We start from the raw sequence: 13,864 nt of genomic DNA on the forward strand, positions 1-13,864 counted from the left end.
CCTCCATTTCTTTAGTTGGAAGTCTCCCTGTTCCTGTCGCATTTTTCTTTTTAATAGCTTTAGCAACTGAAGAAAATCAGTATCCATCGAACAGCAATATCTTCCTAATCTTCTTCTCCGGAAATTCGAAAACTTCCATTCATTTTCACATGCTCACTTTTTTTCAGATGGCGTAACTATCGCGACAACTTTCTAGCGTACTTCAAAAAGAAGCCAGCAGCCCAAAAAGAAGAGCCAGCCACATTTTCTGAGCATATCAAGAAACAACGAAGAGCATCGTGTGGTTACGCAGAAAGTGACTGCTCCTCAGATGAAGAAATCAACACCTCTCCACCCAAAAAAAGAGGAAAAGATGGGTATATCGCCGTCCCAACTGCCGAACCTCGTGACCTAAAAGACGTACCTTTAGGCGATTCTGGGTAATACTCGCTGACTCTTTTGGGCAGAGATCAATTAGACCGAAAAAAAACACCAGAAGAATTCCTTCAGTATTATTCTAGTATTTTGATACTCCTGAACGTTCCAAATTTTGTAAAACATATTACCAAAACATTTTTTGCACAAAACACAACTTTTTCCTGTAGTAACGAATTACTGCAAAACCACGAACGAAACTCTCATTACTACAACACAACATTTTTAAATCGCCCGTATGTCGGTTTACCGAAGTGCACCATGCATGCACTACAATGAATTCTCTCAAACGAGACGCCCCAAACTCTCCAGAGTTACTGGATTACTGGCCGATTACTATAAATGGGCACAGCAACAGATGGGACACATCCAGTTCAATAGTTGAAATTTGATGACAACAACAGCGCGTTAACAACAAGGGCAACTACAACGGCATAAAAAACAAAAGTGGCGCCTCCATGCATAAGAGCAATTAAACAACAACAACGAAAACAACTATGATTAAGGGGGGGGGTGCATTGGGTGTGCCTGTCCATCGAAAATATGGTAACTGCACATTTATATTCAATTATTTTTTACTCAGTAAATTGTCCAGTAATATGAAAGCAATATATCTTAATGTTATCCAAATTTAAAGAAATTTTAACCACTAAATGTTCAAATTATTAAAATATTTTAATGGCTATCCCATACAAATGATCGAGAAAAACACAATGCTATTAAGTAAAACTGATGATAAAGTAAGTATGGGATCTTGTTCGCACACGACAGTTAAATACTAAAATCTCTTCGCTAATTCAACTAATATCAGTGAAGTAACACCATATCCGAGGCTAAAGACAACAAAAAACAGTAAAAAGCTCTTGCATAAAATCTAATCAAAAGTGGAGAAGGGGGTTTATGTCATCTAGACTCCCGCACGCTTTCTCTATAAACCCGGCTATTTTTTACGATGACTCCGTAGTCAGTAAAATTCATGAAAAGTACACCCAATCACCATCAACTTATGGAAAGAACTTGAAAACTGTTCCGTTTTCAGCAATGGCATACATGTTTGTATCTCCAACGGTGACATGTTTAAATCGAACAGTTAAAATCTCTGTCCAAATATTTTGTCCCATTGGAACCTTCTCACATATCCCATGCAGTCGGTGCAAGGTGCCGTTTTTCGCGATACCATATACACTGCCTGTTCTACCCGAGTCCAACTGAACAAATTTACCTAAAAATATACACATTATATTCAGCTACACGATAAGAAAGAAATTATATTTTGCACTGATCAGCGCTTTCGTAGCAAGAATTAGTTCTTTAGGGTGAATAAAAATCGAAAAGTAAATTTATACTCTCGAAGATAAAAAGGTGTTTACTTGTTCCTCAGATTACAGTGTCTATACCATGGTTGTGGACCTTGTATATCAAAAGTTTATGGTATTTTAAAAAAGCTTTGCAATACATGCAGTTTTTACAAACTTTACAATAGCTTTACAACTTTACAAAAAACTTTAACAAAAGCTTTAAAATTACCGGACATGACGTCAGATCGGGAATTCCGTGCAACTTGAACAAAAGAAAACCGATTTGCAATTGCCGATAAAATACCTCAAACTTTTGGTATATATTTGAAATCCGCAACCTGACTTTTCGTAAGCGAGAAATATGAATTATTGCTTAATAAATTTTAAAAACTTGTCAGCAGTTGTATAATGTAGATCAAAATTTAAGTCCCTAAGAAGATTCCGTTAGTTTACATTCATAATTAATATACAGATACTGTAGATTGAAGCATTTTGCCGGCACCAGTACTTTGCAAAGCGATGAAAAAAATTTTCAAGCGCAAGCCATTTCATATCTACTGGAAAGGACGCCTCTCCCCGACACCCGAGCAGTCTCTATTAATAAAATTAATAAAGAAACTCCTTCCTGGACCTGATTCGTCGAGGTGAGAGGGCCCTGAATTAAGGACTTCGCTTCGAATATATTATGCCTGATAGATTTATTTTCTTGTAGTTATCGCATGTTTTTCAATACTGAGTGAAAAAAAAATTAATAACCAAACTTCATGAGCATAATTCTACCTGATCTCTCAATCCACCCTGTCCCAGTGCAGTGCTTGACGGTGACATTCTCGCGAAAAGCAACAGTGTCGTCAGGTCGAACTATCCAGCAACCATAATCACCACACGATACATGTTTAGCCGTACCAGGGACTTTAACCCAATTGCTTCCATAGGGTGAATGCATGGTAATATTGGACCGACAGTATATTTCGTTTGCATCGTTGACACCGAAAACCACACCAGAACTTCCCGAGTCGATTTGAACAAACACTTGATGTGAAGATGGTATGCTTTTCCATTTTTCTCCTAAACGATTTTGCTAATGTATTACTGATATATAACTGATGATTTTATTGATGTATTACTGATGATTTCACCATGTATAAAATGCAATAATAATAATTTTATGACAGTATCAATGAATATAGCTGTTTATAGTATTTTACGCCAAATGTAGTTTTAACAAAAGTATACAAATCATAAACGCAATATTTACCATCTCTCACAAGAACATTGTAATCAGGCCTTATGCCCCAGGTTCCAGCTTTTCCATTTGAAATGTACCTCATTTTGTCACTTTGATCAACCCATTGGTCGTTAATTAAGGCCCACAAGCTTTGATCATCTTTAATCCCCAAGGTGTGGCTCCCACTTTCAACCTGTTTCATATCATCAGACAACATCACAGGAGTGTTTTTCCTAAAAATCCTCGCCAAATTTTCTATTCAAAAGAAATAGTCTATTCTAATATGTGGTGGTGATGACCAGGTATGACCATGTGGTGGTAGGAACCCGTAGACGGCGAGCATGATACAAGACCAGGACGCCGGAACCACTCTCTCCTCCTTTACCTTTTACCAGCAAGGGGCAAGAGGAGACCCTCATTTTGAAGGACTGCCCTTTTTTCCAGTCCTTTAAGAATAGGCACTTGTCTGATGAAGAAGTCTCAGACACCGAAATCATCTTGCAAAAGGGAAATACGGTGAAACGAAGTTCAACAGATGTTTTGCAAACATTCTCCATAGTATGCGCTGCTTCAGAAATGTCCTTCCACAAAAACATTTCTCCTTTGAATTCACATTGATCCAGCGTCCCCGGATTTAGAGGGTAATATTGATAGGGAGTGTGATAGGATAGCACTTTAATAGGATAGCATTTTATTATACTTACTTTTTGAGCACATGCAGCGGTATGATAAATAACCCTCAGGACAAGCACATTGGCAGTCTTCTTCACGGCACACTTTTTTATTCGTGCATGGTTCGACACAGCATGTCGGAGGACCCTATTACGAGGTCAAGTCAAAATATATCAGTATCTCGTTTTACGATCATGCCTGAGTGTAATGTTCAGCTCATAAATGTGAATTAGATATAGCTATTAGAAACCACGGCAAGATATGCAGGGAAGGAAAAGCGTTTGCAAGAGAGCGTTAGTTTTGGAGTTTCATCATATTTTATTCCCGGACAAACATAAAAGAAATTTGCATTTGAACAAAACTTCATTTACATAGCCAGCGATAACGATAATAATTTCTCGTCATATTTTGATTGAGATGACTCAATAATAATTCTGAATGACGAGTACACATACAGGACCGTAGCGAGTACATCAGTGTGGGGGGATGCTAGATTTGCCTACAAAATGGGCGGGGATTATTATAGTTGGGTGTTGTAATTTATCAACTCAACAGCAGTTGACGCCATCTCTGTATCCCCCAACAACTCCAAATATAACCTAATTTTGCCGAAATATCCACTCATAGTAGCTCGAGCATTAGAAAGTGAAGTGATGACTATTTCTTGGGCATTTTATACTCACCATTACGTAATAATCGTGATTGGAGTCTTTGTTATGACGCATTCTATCCAATTCTGTTTTTGGGTACAGGAGACATTGCAGTGAACCATGACATTCGCCTCTTCCAATACCAAATGAAAGACACGATGACTTTTTGTTGCATTTATAAAAACATTCCCAAATCTGAGAAACACACGACTTTTCTATAACCGTAAGGGCAGGTCGCTTTCCTGCAATAACAACAACAGGAACGTTGCCTCACTAAAGGTTCAAAATTCATTGATAATTCAGAATTGTTAGTGCGTTTGAAGTAAAGGCACTTCGGTGCACTACCAATTATAGCTATAATCGTGAATATATAGAAATCATGATTATCCCATAAAACGGTAGGAGAGATCTCCCTAATTTCGAGCGGAATCTCGCCATACTTGTAAGCCTGTAGACCTTTTTTGTTATAGGAACTCGACATTATCAAAATCTTGCAAGACTGGACAGTCAGCGGCTTTGGATCTAGGGCGTGTATACAGAATAAATTACACAGCTTAATTTTGAATTCAAAACACCTTAATAATAACGCTATTGGTTATAGAATTGAAAATAATATTTTTACATTTAAGTTGTAGTAATTTATTCTGCACACCCCTAGACCCACCGCCACTGGGGAGAAGTGCAATACTCACACACGGTAATTCCACTTTACGAAAGACTTGCTATTCATACATTTATAAACATTTGCGGAACCTGCTTATATTATATCCTGCTTTTTTTGTGCATAATATTACAATACTAGAAACAAATGCCTGTCACATTGGTTCCTGTGAAGTCTGATCGACGAAGAAACGTTGCAAGAAATGATTTAGACTACCCACCTTTAATCGGTTTCGCTTCAAGAACTTTGCAAGAACTGTTATCACCTAAAAAACACCAAGTACTTGCATGGGAGCAAAATATATAATATGCATGCATGTATATCACAGTTATAAACGTTTTAACGTTATGAAAATTTAATTGTTCAAATGAAGTAATATTGAAAGAATGGCTTCGTTTTCGTGAAATTATGCCTACATTAAACTTGAAATAAACACATGAACCACACGGAATTCGCATGACCAGATCGTTAAGGTTGCCGCCTAAATGCAGTTCAGTAATTCCTACTTGGCGCGAGTGTAAAACTATGCGCTATACACTTCTTCTTGCATGTATATTGCATGTATATCTGCATGATTGTTTGACTCCAATTGACGCATGATAGACGATTTCAAGTTATTGCTTCACACTTGTAGAGTTGTAGTAACGGCCAAAATTTATTATTTCTAGCAGGGTTTAAAGCCGGTTTTCCACTAGCGATATTTTTCGCGCGAAGCGAATCAATTTTATTGTTTCGTATTTCAGCCGATCTACATGGTGGCGATGGTGCAGTTGACAGCTCTGAGACAAAAGCAAAATGTCACTCTACGCGAAAACTATCGCTAGTGGAAAACCGGCCTAAGGCACTGAAGCTATAGGTTCAACAATCGACGAATTTCGCATAACCACACAAAGAAATTTTTTAACTAAATAGTTGATTAAGTTCCCCAAGAAATCGCTTGTCCCGCTGTGAAGTACGTAAGCGCCTCCTTATCTGCAACATTCAAGATAGATGCAAAGATTTCTAGTCCTAAACTTTCGATTTCCCATCGAGCTTATTCATCTTATTGTAGTTTTTGGTACTCGGGGCTTGTTTTTCTGTTTAAACATTAAAACAAACATGCATGATACAGTTATATGATTATAATTTCCATAGAAAGTTAATTCAACCAAACCTACTTTGTAGAGCTGCAAGACGCTGCGTAGATCCGAACAGCAGAATAACGATCCCGAATATTAAATTCCTGGATGCCGTTGGTGTTTCAGCCACGTTTGAAACCATTTGTCGTTAGTATATGTTTTTTCAGCCAATTTTTGTGTGACAAAATCAATAGCAAAAATGTGCAGGTGCCGTTTAGCGTTTGAATTAGTATTGTACATGCAAGATGAAGAGACGCGAATGATGTCACATAGCAAACATAACGTCAAGTTTTCTTAGGAACAAGGTTAATTATTTATAAGGTTTTTCTCATGCAGGCTCTCCCCATATCTCGTTTTTTCTTTCCATTCTCGTTAAACGTGTAAATTTTTGTTGTTGTTTGGTTCGGCCTTATCTCGGTTTATTGATTATAGCGACTGGTTTTGAATGCTTTGCCAATTAAGTACATTTTCAGCATGCTTCAGAAAGAGTAAGAGAGGTCCCAAGGATAATACTTCAATCCACACAGTCACACACATTTCAAGCTCTGGACTCTGGTGTGATTACATCTGGTGTGATCTCGGTATTTATCGATCAATCTGAAAGTCGTGTTCAGTACGTGTCTGTTATATTATTCGGTGTGCATGCTTTAACTGATCAGTGGAAAAAATTAACGTTAGGAAACGCCTGGTATTTGATGCATGTATAGGTCACCTTGTCCATAAATTCTTATACAAGTGTTGATATAGTGTAATTCTTTCGTGTTTTGTTATAGTTTAAAACGAAGTAATTGTTTTCAGGTTTTCGTGCACTATTTCTAAAATCTTCAACGATTTAGATATTTATATAGCCCCATTTCAATCCCGTCAAGGGCGTCAATCCTGCATGGGGGATTGGGGGACGCGTTCCGCCAGCCTCTAGAGTGAGCGAACAGTTTATCAAACCACCACATACATTTACACGTCTAATAAAGGTTTCTTGTTGAACCAAATTTTCTTCCAAATGACAACCATGCACGGGGATGAAGGGATCTGGGTAAATAGGATATATTATTTCTTTATATATTATTTCCTTTCAAAAAATCTTTGTTTCCCTCTTTTGTCATTGCTATCCCGCTATGAGGACAGTCATGTGCAAATAAGTTGTGGAAGCCCTGGTTAGGAGAGTCACTTTCATTCGTGAGAAGGTCGAAACATTCAACAACCTCAAGTTTTTATGTCATTTTTTTTGTAGATGCTGCCACGTTGCTACCTCGTTATATTGGCGAAAAATACATTTAACATGGCATTATATCACTTCATAGGCTGTCATAGGATTCAACGGCCAAAATTTTTCGTTAGAGTGACACGCTTTGGCCCCGGCCATAACTGCATGCATGGTAATCCGTCATTGTTTGCAGCGGTTTAAAACAGATACAAAGGTTCAAATCCCTCAATAAGAGGTAGGCTTTGCCAGCTTATTAAACTATGCAATAATGTAAAGTAATAAACCAAATGCTTCAAATATACTTTTCGGTTCACTTGTCAAACAATATAGCTGACGAGCTGACTAAACGCCCACTCACACAGCTGCTGATGTTTATGCTAAATCATACTTATAGCCTGATATTGTTATACAGTTCAGCCATTTTAATATTATTCAGCTAAAAATTGAGTAAACTAAATATTTAAAGCACAGTTCACAGTTATAACTTATAGAGAATTATTTATCATCGTGGAAGTTCGCACTTTAGACCTTCAACTAAATATTCGGGGACAGAGTGTGTATGAATTGGGTACTTATACGTGTCAGAAATATATATCAAATTTCACACGTGACTGAATTTTTCTAAGAAGTACACAAAGTTTTACCAAGAAATGTTCAACCGGTTGTGGAATTGTGCACAGGGCATTAAATCGCAACAAACATGCAATACATCTGAATGCTGAGAAGAAAATACTTGCCTGACGCCAAAGATTTGCCAGAAAAAAAGCGAAACTCGAGCTGGACAAAGTATTCGTGTTTTCAAAGAGGCTGAGTCTGTGAACTGAGCTCCTAAATCTGAAAGTTCACATACTGGCAATTGGTCTTGTCTCTTGGTGACTAAACTGAACGCAAATGAAATAAACAAACTGGCTCTAAAAACCTAGGTAAATCTTTATGAAATCACTAAGAATTATTAGATACGTGTTCAGATATATTTTACGTAGTTATCACGAATTAAATTTGGTCTAATTTCACATTCACACCATTTCCATTGGTTTAATATCGAAAATTTACTTTATAAAGCATGTATAGGAATACCGAATACATAATAATATATACTCTGTCATATATTGCTCGTTTATGTACATTCATGGCGAAGGGCCGGGCATTCCACTTAAATGCCACGCAGACTTGCAATACTGGAATTTTGTCTTTGTAGAAAAAAACTGAACTCGATCGCGCGATTTTAAAACATTGAAAAAATTATCCTTGGTCGGTTCTTTCTGTTTATCCACAGCTGCATTGTCAGCCGCCAAACGTTTTGTGTTTCATTGAACATTTTAAGCCGTGATGCTTCATATAATCCCAGACATATACAGAAGGAAGCCTTAATTATATGCTAATTAGAAAAGATGGCGGATGTACATTTACCAGAATGCATTGCGGTCGGAAATCGTTTAAAAAAGCGAACTGACGTCTTTTAAAGGACAGGCATAAAACAGAAAGTCAATCATTCTTAATGCCCGCAATGCATTCTGGTAAAATATGCATGCCGCCATCTTTTTTGTTACGGTCAATTGGCATTCATTTCGGTCGGTCAAGAAGATGAAATACAGTATAGCCCCGTTTACACTACGGAAATTAACGCAAATCTGGGTAGTTTTTTAAAAGTGTAAGCACACTTAACCCAGGTTATTTTGAACCCTGCTTTGAAGGTGGGTTCGCCCTGGGTCGAACCCGGGTTAACACTAATGTAAACAACCCGGGTTCGACAGCGTTTGTTTTTTTTAACGTGATTCTGATTAAATTGATAACCTTTTGTAGGTTGGGCACTCGAATGGCTCTGCCTCCAATGGCGACATTACTTCATGTCTTAGTTGTTATAAACATGCTCCAACAAGGTAGAAAACAAAGGTCACAGACCAATCAGCAGAATTTAGTATAGTTAAATTATCCCGTCACTTATTTGGTCGTAAGTATAGTGAAAATTTCAAACACATGTCACAAGATAACAGTTAGTTAGAAAAATCAATTATCTCCTAGAGGTTGAAAAGTATGGTTAAACTTAAAATTCCCAAAAAGGACTTTTAAGAAAACTATTTTGTTTACACGTGGTAAAATATGAGATATGCTCAAATCTGTCTTAACATAGACCTTAGTTGACGGACTTAATCATTTACTGAAAATTGTTCGATCTAACTGATTGATATAATCCCAGTCTTTCACAGAAACTTTCGTAATCGCATAATGTTTAACATTCATTATTTCTTCTTTCATTTTAGCCACTTGGTCAGCAAATATATATGTTTCTAACAGAGCAACGAAAGATGAGGATTGTGGTACGAGTGAGGAAGATCCCTGTCGTACAATCAACGCTGCTTTGAAGATTGAGAAAAAAGGTTTGTCTCAGATAACCATCATATCTACCGGGAGCAAATACCAAGATTGTCCGATACAAGTAAACAAGCCTTTCGCTTTCAAAGGGCTCTACGGAAGTCCGGTCATAGACTGTGGTGGCAGGGATGCTTTTGTATTTAATTTCGATGTGGAGAAAGAACAACCATCTTCAATAAAACTTGATGTCTCGAACCTCGATTTACAAAATTCGAGAGCAGGGTTCAAGTTCCTGAGTAAAACAAGTGTTGTTAACTTGCGCTTGGAGAATATAACATTCACCAACAACAAAGTCGATGTGACGTGGAGTGACTCGCCCCTTTGTTTTTTGGTAATGACAAATGTACATACATTTGGCCGTTCCGGGAATGCGATTGAAATAGAAGGCTGCAACAGAACCACGCTGTCGTTGGTAAACACTAAAATCCGTGGAAAATACTTCAAAGTTTTATCGACCATAAAAAGTTCCATTTTAAAAATAAGTATGAATGGAGTCACATTTGATATGAGTAGTCGAGCAACTGATTCTTCTAAAGGAACCTCATCTCTCTCCCCGGTGGACATAGTGACAGCATTGGAAAAAACTTCGATAACCATCACATCATCGGCGTTTCTTAATCACTTTGGACAGAGAAGTGGTATGATCAATATAACGGGCTTTAAGAAATCGAAGAAAGGATACGCTTCGCCGATAAACATATACTTTTCCAACGTATCATTTGTGAACAACAAAGCGTTGCGTGGTGTTGGTGGCGCTGCCTCGTTTAATCTTACAAATAAACTTACGAAAACGATCAAGCATAGTGTCAAATTTCAAGGGTGTTCTTTCACCGGTAATGCAGCTTCGAGTGGTGGCGCTGTTTGGTTTTCAGATTGGGGGAAGAAATCTGTGCTATTTCTCGACTGCACCTTCAAGGATAACAAAGCACAAGACAAAGTTATGGAGACTGGTAGTGGAGGGGCATTATTTGCTCTAGGTGGCAAATTCGCCATCACAAAGTGCAAATTTATTGGCAATACGGCTGCAAAATCTGGAGGAACGTTATACCTTTCTAACAGAAATGTGACATCCATTCGAGTAACGGATTCAGCTTTTCAGAATGCGCCGTTCTTGGAGTAGCATTAAAGGCAATGTGATGTATCTTAACGATGTTCAGACCACTTTTAGGGACCGTGTGATATTCGACTTAAGTTCTGCGAATTCTGGGAAACCAATCTTTCTTTACGAAGGCAGGCCAAGCACGTTGCGCATGGACAATACGAGTAATTTTATCTGCCCACAAGGATACAATTATGACGAATTGAAATATACGCTGGCAACAAAACGAACCAAGCCAGATTACATTCCATCGTATCATGTATTTGCATTCTCATGTAAGCCGTGTTCAGATTTGTTCTACAGCACTTCGCGTGGTTCGTGGTTGGCGAACGGTACAGCAACGTGCGGAAAATGTCGTGCTTGCCCGTACGGTGCCTCGTGTAACGGGACAATCCGCGCAAGGGCAAATTTCTGGGGAGTGACGCGAAGAGATAAAATCGAGATGATCCCGTGCCCGAAGGGTTATTGCTGCGATCGAGAACCATGTGAAAGCTACGATTCCTGTCGCGGGCACAGGACTGGAAGGTTGTGTGGATATTGTTCGGAGGGATTCACGGAGGGATTGAGTTCAGCACAATGTTTTCCGAATGAGAGATGTAACGGTGCTTCGTGGATGTGGCCAATGTTCAACGTAATTGTAATTTTCGTCATTTTTTGTTATCATCAAGAGGTAAAGATAATAGCGCGCCGCACTGCTCGAAAGACAGATCACGCCTGCGGCGCTGATTTTTGTTTGATTTTGTCTAGTACTATTCGCAGCAGAAATCTTAGGCCCACTTCATACGTTGCATTTTGGTCGCGTCGAATGCAATTCAAACAATAGATGATGAGATGATAAACCTTATTTAGCTTCATCACCATCTCATTATCTATTGTTTGAACTGAATTCGACGCGACCAAAATGCAACGTATTTACTATGCCTTATAAGTGTGCGTGAGCGAATAGCAGAGCAATATATTTATCATCTATTGATAGCTTTTCGTGGTTAAATAATTCGATGAGTATATATTTTATTTTGTTTTCGCTTTACCTCTTATATATAGATCATAAAGAGATTGGTAAAATGGTCACTCTGGAATGTCCAAGATGATGAACATGAAGATTTCGAATCTGTCGAATACAGAAAAGGGGAATGGAACCAAAACCAAATGGATACTGAATCACCTGACAGTTTTCAATTAGACAACCTCGAAAATTTATCACACGAAAGTGCAGCCCAGCTAAACTACAAACGTCTCGAAGAAAGCACAGATTACAACAACAGTGGCGGTTATATAAAAGTTTTCTTCTACTTCTACCAGACAGTTCTTCTTATCCGTCTTTCTTCTTACGTCTCCAGCTCTTCCTTTCCAAATTCAATGCTCGAGTTTTTTACACCTTTGCTCAACTTTCAGTTTACCAACGTTTGGAAGTGCGCCAGCGAAGACTTAAGGCCGGTTAAAAAGGTTTTCGTGAAAAACAGCGTTGCCTTTTGGGTGATGGGGCTTTCGTTGTTAACATATTGCTTCTACAGGTTTGTGAAGTGTCGCACAAAAGGCTACAGCAATGATGCGCTAAGCTTTGATTCCAAGTCGCTCCCCGTACGACTGATAGGTACGGTTATGCATGTACTACTTCTTTCCTATGTTTCCCAAACACAATTCGCTGTGCAACTCTTGAATTGTGTCACTGTCGGTGATAAAAGTGTTCTTTACATTGATGGTTCGGTTCAGTGCTACCAACCGTTGCAGGCTGCTGTATGGCTGTACTTTCTGTTGTACATCGTGTTTTTTTCGTTTTCGCTGCTGGTTGGTCAGTCGTTACTCATCCACAGACTAATTTCGTGGAAAGAGTTCATGCTGTCTTGTTTCTTTCCTTTCTTCTTCCTTTGTTACTGGTTTTATCGATACCTGAAACATCGCAGTGCTGATAAATTCTGGCGCAAAATTCCGGAGACGGCGGATAACCCCTTCAAAGAAAATGTAATATACATCTTAAGGTATCCCTACAGATCCCGCAAGTTTCCAAACGCCACGATGGCCGAACATTGCAGCGAAAATTGGGAAGCCTTCTCGATTTTCCGCCGTTTCGTGCTTGTCGTCACCTTTATCTTTGTGAAATCGTTTCTCCTACGTGCCTACTTGTTCTTTATACTGTCTGTTGTCTTTCTGCTCGCCCACGTGTTCGTTCAGCCGTTCAAGAACGACATGGTGAACAAGCTTGACACTATATCGTTGGCTGTGATCGTGTTGATTTCGGGTCTCAGCATCTCAGAAGCGACGTACAACAACTCGGGACAACTTGTCCCGCACAGTATCAAGGAGGTGCAAGATCTCCAAGATTGGTTTCTGGCATTGATACCGTTTGCGTTGCTCGTTATCTTCTTATTTCCCAGACTTAAGCATCACTTTTTTCGTAGGGCAATTCGTCCTAGATATCGTGCCGTGGTCTCATCTGATGACGAACCATTGGTAAATGCGCCCGTTAATTCAAGGAACGCAACCGAGAGACAGGCCGATGAAGTCTCGCGACTGACTGTTTGATTGAAACTGTTACAAAAGAACATTAAAACTGTAGACCAACAGTAATACGCCAGTTTCACCGGATTTTTCTGTCGCGTTGTCGCAGCTTTTGCTATATAGGGCTATAGAGCCGTAAAACAGCTTTTGTTGTATGCGCGACAGAGCGACAACTATATAGACCACAACAGTCATTAGTTTTATAATTTCTTTATATTTGTATTTTACATAATTATAAGCTAAAATTAAAATCTACCTAGTATTCTGTTTGAGAAAGTTAGCCGCACTAGTATTACTATTATGGCCTAAAAATAACTTCAAGTGCAACCTCTAACATTATTTACAGCTACGCGTCTAATAGTTACCATTGTCCATTATTGGCTTAGACTGTGCCAACCTAATTCTTGCAGGCAATAGATATATAACAATGGAAAATCCGTAGAAATGGGCTTTCGGCCCAAGCGCTTTACATGTGTACATACTACCAATATATTTATTGAAAATTATCTGTAATTTTAACGTTGTATGAAATATATCAAACAATCAGCGATATGCACCACATTACCCCGCATATAAGAATAAAGAAGATAAATAAGACGCATGCGCCTTTCGAGCTACACAGATGCCGTTTTAGCATTTATCAACAAC

The 13,864-nt window shown here is 38.6% G+C and overlaps 3 protein-coding genes across 3 annotated transcripts; 2 read left to right on the top strand and 1 right to left on the bottom strand.

The window, feature by feature from the left end:
- Window positions 1-1,306: 1,306 nt before the first annotated feature.
- LOC114539343 (fish-egg lectin-like) lies at window positions 1,307-6,282 on the bottom strand. The gene is made up of 7 exons (XM_028559972.1): window positions 6,081-6,282; window positions 5,144-5,188; window positions 4,296-4,504; window positions 3,645-3,759; window positions 2,971-3,195; window positions 2,493-2,780; window positions 1,307-1,636 (listed from the first exon to the last, which is right to left on the bottom strand). Exons 1-7 carry the CDS (start codon window positions 6,181-6,183, stop codon window positions 1,419-1,421), a joined length of 1,203 nt encoding a protein of 400 aa, XP_028415773.1. The 5' UTR covers window positions 6,184-6,282; the 3' UTR covers window positions 1,307-1,418.
- A 1,553-nt stretch (window positions 6,283-7,835) lies between these two features.
- Window positions 7,836-10,738, top strand: LOC114539303. Its single transcript, XM_028559927.1, has 3 exons — window positions 7,836-8,168; window positions 9,049-9,125; window positions 9,507-10,738. Exons 2-3 carry the CDS (start codon window positions 9,062-9,064, stop codon window positions 10,736-10,738), a joined length of 1,296 nt encoding a protein of 431 aa, XP_028415728.1. The 5' UTR covers window positions 7,836-8,168; window positions 9,049-9,061.
- Window positions 10,739-10,740: 2 nt separating this feature from the next.
- LOC114539341 lies at window positions 10,741-13,855 on the top strand. The gene is made up of 2 exons (XM_028559969.1): window positions 10,741-11,348; window positions 11,762-13,855. Exons 1-2 carry the CDS (start codon window positions 10,755-10,757, stop codon window positions 13,238-13,240), a joined length of 2,073 nt encoding a protein of 690 aa, XP_028415770.1. The 5' UTR covers window positions 10,741-10,754; the 3' UTR covers window positions 13,241-13,855.
- The last annotated feature ends 9 nt before the right edge of the window (window positions 13,856-13,864 follow it).

The sequence above is a fragment of the Dendronephthya gigantea genome, unplaced genomic scaffold, assembly GCF_004324835.1.
Source record: "Dendronephthya gigantea isolate DGI-Jeju-01 unplaced genomic scaffold, DenGig_1.0 000199F, whole genome shotgun sequence".
NCBI lineage: Eukaryota > Metazoa > Cnidaria > Anthozoa > Malacalcyonacea > Nephtheidae > Dendronephthya > Dendronephthya gigantea.